Source organism: Phycodurus eques, chromosome 15, assembly GCF_024500275.1.
Source record: "Phycodurus eques isolate BA_2022a chromosome 15, UOR_Pequ_1.1, whole genome shotgun sequence".
Taxonomy (NCBI): domain Eukaryota; kingdom Metazoa; phylum Chordata; class Actinopteri; order Syngnathiformes; family Syngnathidae; genus Phycodurus; species Phycodurus eques.
In genome coordinates, this window is record NC_084539.1 from 19,228,815 (window position 1) to 19,241,976 (window position 13,162).

The following is a 13,162-nucleotide window of genomic DNA, read 5'->3' on the forward strand; positions in this document are numbered from 1 at the left end:
CGACGTCTCACCGAGCGTGGTGGTGGGGGGCGGTGGGGGGAGCCGCCACAACACCGCCGCTTCCTCGTCGGAGCTTCGCAGCTGCAAAAAAAGACAAAAAACAGGGGCCAGGAGGGGGGGGGGGGGGGGGGGGGGGGGGAAGAAAAATGAATAATATGTCGAGGAGTTAAATGGCATCTACGGGAAGGAATACACTGGGACTTCTCCTCAGCCAGTCGCGGAGAAGATAAACAAGCCGCATGAGAAGAGAAAACTGTAAGAAACCCCTTTCATGGACACTACACATGTCCATACTACAATACACTCGATAAAAGCCTGGCTATGTCTCATGCTTATTTATGACAGCCATCTGATTTAATGATCGTAAATTAGAAACTCGGCATATTTCATTGTAATATGGCAAGCGTCGATTTGTATCTACAGTCTCTAAATGGGTGTTAGGGGGTGGGCAACGTATGGCGCAGGAGTCCATACGTGGTCCACTCTATTCTTGAAATCGGGCCCGGCAAGTGTTTACATGATCAAGAGTCCGGTAATATTTGGTGGATTCATTTAGCCTCAAAATGGTTCATTAAGTTGTATTTATTCCTTTACCATCATTTACATCATTAAATAATTGGTTGAGTGACTTATTGGAAATGGTGAAATGTTGGTAAAATGAAGTATTTTATACATATTATTTTTTTGTTGTATTGAATAATTGGTAAGTTAAGATTTATTTATTTATCTCAATAAATAATTGGATAATTGATTTAGTGTAATAATGTAAAGATTTTTTAAATCTTTACATTCCAAAGACATTTGTATTTAAATTTTATAATTGATTTATTGTAAATAAAATAAATATTTGCTAACTAAATAATTTGACATATTTGTGTGGATTTATTTTTATTTTTTTTATTTTACTAAAATTATTTTACTAAAATGGTCAATTGCTTTGTTCCAAATAATTAAATAAAGCATATTAGTAAAATAAAACATTGTACCTATGCATTTCACATTTTTCTATTTATTTGATTAAATATGTAGTTAATTGATTTATTATATATGATCAAATAAAAATAAACCATTTTACATATACTGTACATTTCATGTTTTTGTTTTTCATTTGCATTAATTGGTTAATACATTGCAATAATAAAACAAGTACTTAACTTTAGCATTTAATATTTTACTAAGTACATGTATTTGTTATATCTAATAAAGTACAAAATCTTTGTAAAATAAAATACATATATAGTGGAACCTCTGTTTACGAACGATTTGGTTTAGGAAAAAAAAATTTAAAAGAGAAATTAACTCAGGTTGCACACTATTTTCGCTTTATGAACAGTCTTGGCATGGCCATGGAAGGCCATGGAACGTTGTGCTTTTTCTGGCCCCGCATGAATATCATTGGCTCCGTGTTTCAAATATCTTTGTTTTGTTTTGTGCTTAAAATGGTCGCCACATCCCACAATGCAATATAAAAGCCGCGCTGCATTTTGAGAAGTGGTGACCATTTAGGGCTAGCAGTAAACCACAGTGAAAGTAAACATTACTGTACCCGAAAAGGCGAAGACGCTGCACAATTTGTTATTCCGTCATCATAAATTGTGTTTTCACCTATGATTATATTGTGCAGTATTTATTTTTAGCCACACAACGATCACAATAAGGTAAATAGGCGTCGTTCTGCAGCTGGAACGGATTAATTGCATTGGTAACTCGAGGTTTACTGCACGTTTAAACTGGTTCTATGTATTTTATCAAACAGTTTGTTAATTCAAATTACAATCATGATATAAAAAAAAAAGAGTTAATGAATCGTTCCGTTTTTGTTAAACTCATTACATTTGTTTTTACATACAGATTTTAACTTGTTTTTTGTCTTTTTTGAAACCTCATCTATTCTGACCTGGACCATCTGTTTAGTAATCCAAATGTGGACCTGTAGCTTTAAAGTTTGCCCACCCCTGGCTGGTTTTGCCTGTCAGCACCACTAGTCCATGCCGTGCATGTGTGTGCGATGGATGCTGCCTTTGTGCCCCCATTGAAAGGCGCCTCATGTGTCAGCAGCATCTCCGTGGATCCGGGAAGCACTTTGAAGTGTTTTTATCACGGCCCCATTCAGCACCGGGCCCCCGCCCCCCCTTCCCCTCAAAGCGCCTTTCCGCGTCCATTGTGTGCAGGCCGGAGGTGGCGTGCTCGCACCTCGCCTGCTGCAGCAGGGTGGAAGGTTGGCCTGGAGGCGCACAGCGAAAGAGGGGACTTTTTTTTTGTTTTTGTTTTTTTAAAAGATGATTACTGGCCAGGTGTGAAATCCTATCCTGTTTATGGCCGGCAATGGTGGGGTGTCGCACGGCAAAGAGGAAAACTGCAATTTAGTGGGATTACAGGGCTGTTTTGCCACCTAAAGGGACAAATGTGCAGGATGCGAATAACAACTATGTTGAAGTTGCCATCAAAGCTTTCAGATTGTCATTTCTACAGAAGCACTTCAGGGTTTCTATTGGGTTGACATTTGTCTACTTAGGCTGTGCAAAGACTCTCTTGGAATTGCCTTGTTGTGTTTGCTGTTCATGTAAAGAGCAAATGTTATTAATGCGGTTTTATACAGTACAATGCTGTTGAGTGCAAAACATTTAAAAATATGAATTTTTTTTTTTTTTTTTTTGGGAGGCTGGAACGGATTAATTGGATTTCCATTCATCTCAATGGGGAAAGATAACTTAAGATACAAGCATGGTCACGGAACAAATTAAACTTAACTCTTAAAGCACCAGTTTTTAGGAATGAAAACTCTGAATATAAAACAAATTGAAAAAGGGGGGGGGGGGGGGGTGATGCAAATACGTGAATCCGCAGTTGCCAAACTGCGAGTATGCCGGGTCCACTGTAAATAAGTATTGTGAATACTGTACTGTGAATGAAGCGGCCTCCCGTAGAATAGACCGCTTCATATTTCCATTGGATAACGATGGCGAATGCCCGTGGTTATGTTGCTTAGCAATGTCCGCCCCTGTGTGATCACCTTTTAGCTGCCATGTGCAATTAGATGCCGGCTGCCATCTTTTGAAATGTGCCTAATTAGTCTTTTCTTTCCAGGGGCAGGGAAACAGGGGTTAAGGGTGGGAGGTTAAGGAGCAGGGGAGGCCCCCGCGGGTCACCCGGGGAGTGGGGGGAGCGAGACTGCCAGGCTTATTTAGAGTCGGGCTAATCTTTGTTTTGTCTTGCATGCCGCTGCCCCCGCCATTACTTCAAATTAATAATCCATGCTGTCAAATTACAAGTGAAGGCATCACTATTCGCCAGTCGCTCAAGATCCCCCGCCCCCGCGTGCCCGATTTGCGGGGTGGGTCAGTGACCCAATTCCCCCGCACCCCCCTCCGGAACGTTCCACGAGGTTATCATAAGGTTATCGCCCACAGGGAGCATTACATACACGGGCTGCTCGGATTTTAATGATTTGAAGGAATCGTTGACCTTTCACAGAGAAGCAGTAAACTGGAAGCAGCCCGAGGACAGACGAAGGCACATTTGTTATTATTTGTTGTCAGCGCTGGGTGATATGGCCTTAAATTAAATTAGTTTTTTTTCCCACCACAATACAATTTTGATCGACTTTTTTTTTCACACATTCGCTTTTTAGAAATAACAAATGACAGTGACATTATTCAAAACAAATGTTGCTTCTTGAGATTTGCTTTATCTCTCCTGATACCACAGAAGCTTTGATTTTTTTTTTTTTTTCCCTCCCCCAGCATTAACTTGCATCAACTTCCATAGAAATAAAAGAAATACATACAGCGATGCCTTGAGATATAAGTGACCCGACTTGCGCCTTTTTTGAGATATGAACTGCTATCCGGTAAATTATTTGCATTTTAACTGCGAGCGCAAACTCGAGATGCAAGCGCTGTATGGTGGCGGTGAACTCAAGTCGCAATATACATAAAACGAGGCTACAAAATCGCGAAAAATCAAGCTGTCGTCCCCATTTTCAAACACTGTGGGCGTGTCAGCTAAATGTGCCGAAACTACGGTCGGAAAAGACGCAAAGTTGGCAAAACTGACATTGCGTTTGTAAACCACCTTTCCCTCTGTTCACAGCTATGTTGTTAGTGTAAGCAGTGTAGCTCGGCAGTGAACTACAGAAGCCACAACAACAGAAAATCGTCCTGAGCAATAAAGTGGAATTAATGGCTTTACCTTTTTGTTTTGAACTCATTATTTTTTTTTTATTTTTTTTTTTTTTACCTTCTCCCTCTGCGGTTTGAAGCGTACAATCAAATGTGGAGATCTTATCTGTCTGTTAAACATTTTCACCATCTGTTAGTGTTTTGAAGTCAAGGCTTTTTGCAAAGGTTGGACAGCGTAGCCATCGTCCTTCGACAGCGAGCACACCGGGATGAGGATAAGATAAGACCCCTTGCTGTGCGCGCTTTTACCTTGGATTTTGGGAAAAAGAAATAGCACTTAATCGCTCCATTTTTGAGGGGGGGGGGAGGGTGATAATTACATTTGCACACGGCATCTATTCATCACATTTCCAATCCCCCCCCCCCCCCCCAAAAAAAAATAGAATGTTATGTTCCAAGAGTGTAACTGTTGTTCAACTATTAATAAAATGCCAGACAAATCCCCTCGATATCTGGTCGAAAGAAAAGTAAACAGTACGTTGTTCAACTACAACTTTTATTTACTGGTAGAAGTAAAAAAAAAAAAAAAAAAAAATAGGAAGCTCAGACAAAGGGCTTTTTCACTGCAGGTCCAAGTGCCCAATCCAATAAAAAAAAAAAAAAATCTGTCTTTTTCCATGTACAATTCAGTTATTCAATTATTTTTGATAATGTTGGGCAAGATAAATCCAACATTATTGTATGCACAAACCCAATTCAATCCATCAATTGTGTAAAAAGTAAATTAAAAACAGAATACAATGACTTGCAAATGCTTTAACCTTTAACTGCTGTACATGCTACTAGTGAGGAAATACAGTGCAGTAATTTAAATCTGCTTTCTACTCGTACTTCTAGTGGCATTCTAAAATTCTACTAGTTAGCATCTCGCGCTTCAAAGTGTATGTGTAAATGTACATGCGGCAAAGACGCACTTCCGCTAAAAACCCAGGCTAAACTTGGCTCCTCCCCGACATGCAAAGCTTGTCCCTTTGTCGAGATGTACTGTATCACTTTAACGATCACTACTGCGCTGGTTTTCAAATTAGAGAGGACGTTTCAGAAAGAGCACAAAAAAGTTTTGGTGTGAATACTACACTGCTGGATTTCTTTAGTGTCCCATTTCACTGCATTGTGCAATGATTCATTTGCATATATTGGCGACAGAGTCACAATGTGGACAAGTTCCCAAAAAGGATCCATTGCGGCACATCATGTAAAAACACGTCCTCTTATTGTGTTTTCACTTTGGCTTTTGTGGCAGCTTGGGGGGGGGGGGGGGGGGGGGAGAAAAAAAAAAAAGGAAGTGTTTTTGAGCTCGGGCTCAGCGTGATTTACATGGCACCGAATGCTCCGGACATCTGTCCTCGTGTTGGCCAACGCGTGCTATTTACATACATTGGATGGGAAATGATCAACCTTGGGGGGCCTTGAGAGCAGGTTGTTTGATTCTCCACACTGTGAACCTTAATGTCCCTTAAAAATATCTTCCACAGAAAAGGAAAAGAAAGAAATCTGCTGCTCTTCTAGGGCGCGCTGATAGCAATTATGCAAACTATTATAGAATTTAAGCAGGCCGGCTTTTATCGGCTAATCCAGAAGTAATAGATTCTATTAAAAATGTATGAGGAGTGTGTGTGTGTGTGTGTGTGTGTGTGAGTGTGTGAGTGTGAGGGGGTTGAATCCAGCAGCTGCACTGCCGTCTATTTCAGTCAGTGTGTGTCAAACTACTTGTCTGCTGCCTCCCATTATTAAGACTGCACCCTGCAGCACTTCCATACATAAGAAGCGATTCATTACGCAATAAGAAGCTTGTTATTCATCAATTGTGCCACCATCCCTCATTGTTAATCGTTTACTTCCACCTAAATTAGATTTTTATTTATTTATAAAAAAAAATTCCCGCCTTGTATTATATATAATATTACAATATGAGTTTGAAATGATATTCAAGTAATTGGGGAAGATAGTTTGTGGTATATTTATGGCTTTAACTATTCATATAGGCCAATTACTCGAGGCCCATTGGTGTGAACCAATGGCGACTAGCTGCCGACCAGTTCACGGTGTATCCCGCTTCTCTCGCCAAAAGTCAGCTGGGATAGAGACCAGTTTACCTGCAACCCTAATGAGTACTTGTGCTATAGAAAATGGATGTGGACGTGTTTTATCCCTGTTACTATTAACAGTGGTTAACTTATTTTTATACTTGATGAAAATGGATAAAAGATAGTCACGAATATGCAATTCACTACAAAATAAAAAGCTTGTATTCATTAACCGTTTTAATTGTTTACATCCATTACAATTAAGCTATTTTGGTGTCTGCCTTGTTTTTTTTTGCAGGAGAACATGAACATAGCACTCATATGCTAATCCGGCCAGACAGTGAAAAGACTCATCTCATCTCATGTAATCGTTAATCGAATTTCCGGAGTGAGCGTGGCGCACATCACAGATTAACAATTTAGCCGCCATATTCGCGGTGACCTCTGCAGGGTCACTGGCGGCCACAGGTGACCCTGCGTGGTCAGACAGGTGCACTGCTTCCTGCATAATTTACCAGAGCTCTTTTGACCTCCCCCGACTTTGACGGATGACGATGCATGAAATGCTACAGTGCTACTACATTTTCTCAGTTATCGTACCGCTGGAGCTGTTGCTTTGCTAGTTAGCAAAGCGGGATACTGTGAACCCCTGTTTATCATGGGGGATACATTCCAGGCCCCTCACTGAAATGAATGTTTTCCAGCCTCGCCCCCCAAAAGGTTTGTAATGTACATAGGGTTAGGGATAAAACATATAGTAATACACCAAAATTAAATGAACCAGTTTGTGCATCATTTCATTGCAATCATGCGGCTCCTGGCATGTGTGCCTTGGCCACCTGAGGACAGTATAATACAGACATACAGATACATGGAGATGGAGAAGATGATCACAACTCCTCAGGAAGCTGGAGTAATATTAGAGGTTTTTCACGATAGAGAATTATATACCTCTGAATATTGTCTGTCTACATGTGTGGCTCCACCGTTTGTGTTCAAATATCTGTTGTTTAAAGTATTATAACGCAGTCACATCGATGCTATTTGTTAGCCCTTCTGTGGCATTTTGCATTGTTCGTTAGCATTACGTTGGCAGACATTCAAAGTGCTGTGGTTGTTTTAATACACAACATGTAATTCTCTTTGTTTTAGTTTTTAGTTGAAGTGGGAATGGCATGAAACAGCTTGAAACCTCTTTTTGGAAGAATTGTTCGACGTGTGCCGAACTGCTCCTTGCTGTGAAGTGAGTTGCGTTCACTGCCGCCATCAAGCGCTCGTCTCTCACATTTTTGAACGCAAGCCAAAGCAAAACATCGGCCGAGCGGCGTGCTTGAAACTCCAAAAACCTCCAAGTCGGGTCACTCGTACGTCAAGGTACAAGCTTCATAACACGTAGCACGTAAAACTTTTATTACCTAAACACCAGTTTTAAGAACAATTCTTAAGTGCAAATCTATTATACTAAAAAGTTAAATACAACTGAACTGTACTTGGCCAGTGATTCTTCACATACCACAAGAGGGAGCCTGTGAACCACACTTTGAGAATCATTCTGTTCGAGGAATTCATTTGCTATTTTGGCCATTTGCCTTGGACACCAATTTCCAGAAAGTCGACCGCCGAACAAAAAATGGTCCAGCTCCTTCATTTGACATCATCCGCCGTGTACCACACGTTGAAATGTGTGCTGTTGAATAAGGTTTGTTGTTTGTGTTGACTTGTATTGTTTAATGACAAGATTTTCTGTTTGCACCAGAACGGCTGTTAGAAGGGCCATTGTGTGCGGCTTCACAATCAAGGCCGTTCGTTGCCATCCACTGCCTCGTTCTTGCCAGGGTACACGCTGCGGATTGCGGAAGGTGCCAACTTTGGCGGCGGTCCTCCCTCGAGTGCTATTTTGGTTATCTCAGCGAAAAGCAATTAGAATGTCAGCAGCTTTCTGACTGCCAGCTTGACGGCACATTAATAGCCGCCGGGCATATTTTTTTGTCATCAAATTATAGTTAACATTTAATGCTTAATACCACCGCTATTAAAAGCGCCCCCTTACTGCTCGCCTCCTGACCTTGTTATCGTCCCACAAAGTGCCATCTCATAATCCGTGAGGGGAAAAGATAGAAGGGGGAAAAAAATCCAAATGACTGCCAAAGCGTCCTTATCGGAACACCGTAGGGGACAGCAGATGGACGGCAAAGCGCACGGTCTTTATCGCCCCCGATGAGCCTTCTCCAGGCCTCATTGTGCCGCTTATCCCCTCAACGGATGTCACTGGAGACGGATGAAGATTAGTCGCCTGTTCACCTTAAACTTTCTGGGGCTTTTCCTCCTTATGCGTGACAGAAGAAAGAAAGACTTACGCTGAACTCGGGAGACCTCGGATATGTGGTGGAGGATAGGTTTACAATGTTTAATATATATATATATATATATATACACACAACTTTTTCTTTAAAAAATATTTGACTATTCTTGTAAGATAGTTTTTTTTTTCTTGTAAAAATACAACTTTATTTTTGTAAAATTAACTCTAGTAAGGGTTAATCTACCCTATCTTCCTGCCCTTGTAAAACTAAGAAAGAAAAGCAGTAGGGAAAATGGATGAATGGATTACTTTTTTGATATTAAAAAAAAAGTGATTTTGTGGCCTTCTCGTACACATCCTAATTCTTGTAAGAAGCCTTTTTTTTTGGGGGGGGGTCTACGAAAATGTTTTACTTTTTCCAATGCAGAAATATACAACATACTTTTTCCTCAGAAATGACATTTTTATTTTTCCTCAAAAATATCCTGCCATAAATTGCTCCAAATTTTTTTTGGGTAAAAATATATCACAGGCATGGGGAGCCGACTGGTTAGCACATCTGCCTCACAGTTCTGGGTACCGGGGTTCAAATCCCGGCCCCGCCTGCGTGGGGTTTGCATGTTCTCCCCGTGGCTGGGTGGGTTTTCTCCGGGTACTCCGGTTTCCTCCCACATCCCAAAAACATGCAGCCTAGGTTGATTGAAGATTCTAAATTGCCCGTAGGTGTGAATGTGAGTGCGACTGGTTGTTTGTTTCTATGTGCCCTACGATTGGCTGGCGACCGGTTCAGGGTGAACCCCGCCTCCCGCCCGAAGATAGCTGGGATACGCTCTGGCAGCCCGCGACCCTAGTGAGGAGACGCGGTAAAGAAAATGGATGGATAATTATTCGCCCTGTGCTGGGGTTATCAAATTATAATGGTTATATTTACAATTTTAAATGCATACATTTCTGTAGGCCAAATTGTTGTAACATTACACACAGTTAGAACATTAAGATTAAAATATAGGAAAACAATACACCTGTACTTAAATCATTCAATCAAAATGTATTCCACATAAAAGTTCAAAATTCTAATTCAATAAAAGGTATAATATGCTGAACTCGGCGAGGTAAATTATACTGAACTCGGGAGACCTCGCATATGTGGCGCGTAGGCGAGGGTTCGGGGGGGCTTTGCGGGGAAGCATGGAGACGCCAGACATCTGCTCTGTATGTACCCAGCGCAGATTATCTGCTGATTGAAGAGGACGCACTTGGAAGCCCTGACCGTAATGTTATTGTAACAGGAAGAACGCCTATTGACCCTATCAGGGAGGATGTCAGAGCAGCTAAACAAGCCTCTGTTACGCGCAGAGCACGCAAAATGGCTGCATCGGTGCCTTAGCAGCTGCGGTGGGAAGTCCCAATGTACCAATACTTCGATACTGTGCTTAAGTAGATTTGAACTATTGAGAGCTAGAGTGGACTAACTCCATTTTTTGTCATTTTGCATGAGAGTGATTTCATGGCTGCAATAAAAATCTGGGAAGTTATAGCTTGATCTTGATTTATCTGGCAATTTATTACATCTTCCGGATACTTGTTTTTACAGAAATTGCAGTTTTATTTAGTGCACAAGTGGTCTGCATCCAAATTATCAATATTTAATGAAAGATAGATGATACAGTATGATAACATTCACTTATACTAACATGCAGATTCACTGGCTAAAGCACGATTGACTTTCCGAGTGGTCTATCAGTCTCTGAGCTTCACTTCCAGTGATGTTTTTTTGCAAGAGTGGAAATGGGAGTTGGATCAGTGTTGCACTGATGAATCACGGAAAAGTGCTGAATGCAATATAAGAATGCCCCCTATGTCAAAATTGGAACTAAACCCTTCAATTTTGACCAAATGACGAAAATGGAACTCGCCCACGCCGGCGCTCTGTGGCTTATTTATCAGGTATCTGGTCATCTTTAGCTAAATAGCATTTTTTTTATTGTTTGTTCACAATGTCAGCCAAGCTCTGGGAACACGTTTTTATGATAATAGTCGAGCCAACGCTAGCTAGCACGAGCGACATGTAATGTGATTTTGTTGTTTCCTTCTTCTTCTCAGTACGAGCACGACGCAAGGGAAAAACTAGGGCAAGTATTTTACCGTTGTGCCAACTCATCAAAATGTGTATTGTATATAACTGACAGTAAAAATTCATTTTTACTTTCACTTATGTAATTTCATAGTCTGTACTTTTGTACTTAAGTACAGCGTGAGTACTTTTGCCACCCGTGCTTAACGGTAAATCTGGCACTTTACCTCACTCAGTTAATGGCGGTTCCTACATACATAGTTTCGAGGTTACAGCCTTTTGTTGCTTTCCGAGTTAGTTCGGCAAGTTAGCTTTAGCATGCAGCGCTATCATTGCTGGTGTTGCGTGCAGCGCTCGTAGCAATATTCCGCACGCTATCACGTCATGCGCGATGCTCTAAAGTTGTTAATGGTTAGCAAATACTTATTCATTAACACTCGTTTAAATTTAGATGGCATTGCTTTCACTGTTTGACGCCGTGTATGTTCGTGGCTCAATTACAGTGCCCTCCCCGTTCTCCCCCCCCCCCAGCTTCAAATTATGGCTGTAATGAAACATGTTCTCGTTCACGTCTCACTGTCTGCCAGTAAAAGGGAATTCCCTGGAGATACCATTTCTCAGCTTTGTTCTCTTCCCCTTTCCCAGCACCTCCCTAATGGACCGCTTGTTTTGGCATATCAACATGGCGTCTTTGGTTCCTTTAGACGTTAAAGGTGACAACTTGAAATTGAGTTTGTCAGCATGGGGGGGAAGGCGGCAACCACATTCAGATTTTGTCTTACTACCCCGAGGAAGAGATCGTAAAGAGGAACGAAAGCTTTTCTTTTATTTGCAAGAATATGTTGTATGTGCCACCGCTAGTGTAAACATGGTATTCTGATTAATATTGCGTGTGTGGCATGAGAATGAAACATTTATTCATCAGTTTTCATCCAACTCAGGGCGCCGCCATGTTGGGCCACATCGCCCTCTGCTGTCGACCGAAATTTAAGATGGGGGGATGCTAGTTGCGTTAACTTGCTCCAAGTCCGCTGCAGCTACAAGCTGCACTTGCTACATAGCTACGTAGCTAGCTAGCTAATTTACTAACTACTTAGTTAATCCAAAACAACAAAGAAATGACTCCTCATATCATCACATTAATTCATAGCCTACATGAATAAAGTCTTCTTCTTGTTATTATTATTATCTTTATATACACAAACTTAAATCGAGTTCGAGGAACGATTGTAGCATTTTCCTGACTAAAACAACCAGAGTTCATAGAAGTACAGTGATTGTATAAACAGTGGGGCCTTAAGATACGAGCTACACAGCTTACTAATTTTTTCGAGATACGATCTAAGCTTTTTACGCAATGGATATTTAAACACCAATGGTGGACCTACGCATGTAGGCAGACAGTATAGAAATACTCACAGCCATATATTCTTTATTCTTTACGGAAAACGACTAATATGACGACCATGTATTGAGACAGTTGTGAAACTCTTCATCGTGTGTCGCTGTATTATACTGCCCCCAGGTGGCCAAGGCGTATACATCAGAAGGAGTAGCAGTACAATGTCCACTGAATTGAATAGCAGTACAATGTCCACTGAAAGTGGCAAAACTGTTTATTATTTACACTTCTATTTAATTATATTACATCGTTACTGCATCTGAGCCAGCATGGCAGCGAAGATGGATGACCAAAGCACAGTTCTTTCAAAATTCACCCCCCAAAGATACCAAGATCAAATTTGGTAGGCATGTTTATCATGAGAGTCACTGATGGTGTAGCGGTACACTCGTCTGACTTTGGTGCAGGCAGCGTGGGTTCAGTTCCCACTCAGTGACGGTGTGAATGTGAGTGCGAATGGTTGTCCGTGTCTATATGTGCCCTGCGACTGACTGGCGACCAGTTCAGGGTGTAGTTCGCCTTTCGCCCAAAGTCAGCTGGGATAGGCTCCAGCGTCCCGCGACCCTAACCAGGATAAGCGGTGTTGAAAATGGATGGATGGATGGATGGATGGATGTTTATCATGAGTAGAACCACTCAAGAATCCGTGCCTGAAAAGACACGAGAAGTCTGCCATTTTTTGTTCAAAGCAAATAGTGGTCAATTCTCGGGGTCCTTCAAAGACTGACTTTAACTTGAGATTTTCTCTGATTACCACCAAATTTGAACCAAGTATAGCAGACAGATGGGCAACGCTACATTTTGAAAAGGTATCGTCATTGTGTGTGGGCACAGCATGGTGGCGACAGACAGTTCTCAGGACTGTTTCAAAACTCCCCTGTCAACACCTTCCCCGCACTATCCCATGAAAACTTTCTATCAAGATTTCCTTTGTTAAAATCTGGATTGTTGGTCTCCCCCACAGCAGGTCCACCCAGGCTGTGTGCAGCCGTAAAACGCCATCATGCTGGCCTGCATTCAAAGACGGCAGAACCTGTCGTCGCAGCATTTGACCTGCGTGCCTAAAAGCCTGGATGTCCTGACGCCACCATTGCTGCTACCTGCGCCGCCGCCACCACCGCACACCCATAAAGGTGAGTCTGACTTACACAAAGTGTGTGTCTTTTGGCGTTTGTA

General features: G+C 41.6%; 1 protein-coding gene across 2 annotated transcripts in view; it reads left to right on the plus strand.

Annotated features, from left to right (window-relative positions):
• LOC133414088 (protein FAM222A) overlaps positions 1–13,162 on the plus strand; it is a 27,758-nt gene continuing 14,596 nt past the window's right edge. Inside the window, exons 1-2 of one of the 2 annotated variants that reach the window (XM_061699221.1) lie at positions 1–255; positions 12,951–13,119. In XM_061699221.1, coding sequence (XP_061555205.1) covers positions 12,990–13,119 — 130 coding nt within the window. In that variant the 5' untranslated portion in view covers positions 1–255; positions 12,951–12,989. The remainder of the gene's footprint in view (positions 256–12,950; positions 13,120–13,162) is intronic. The other variant, XM_061699223.1, reaches the window with a different exon arrangement.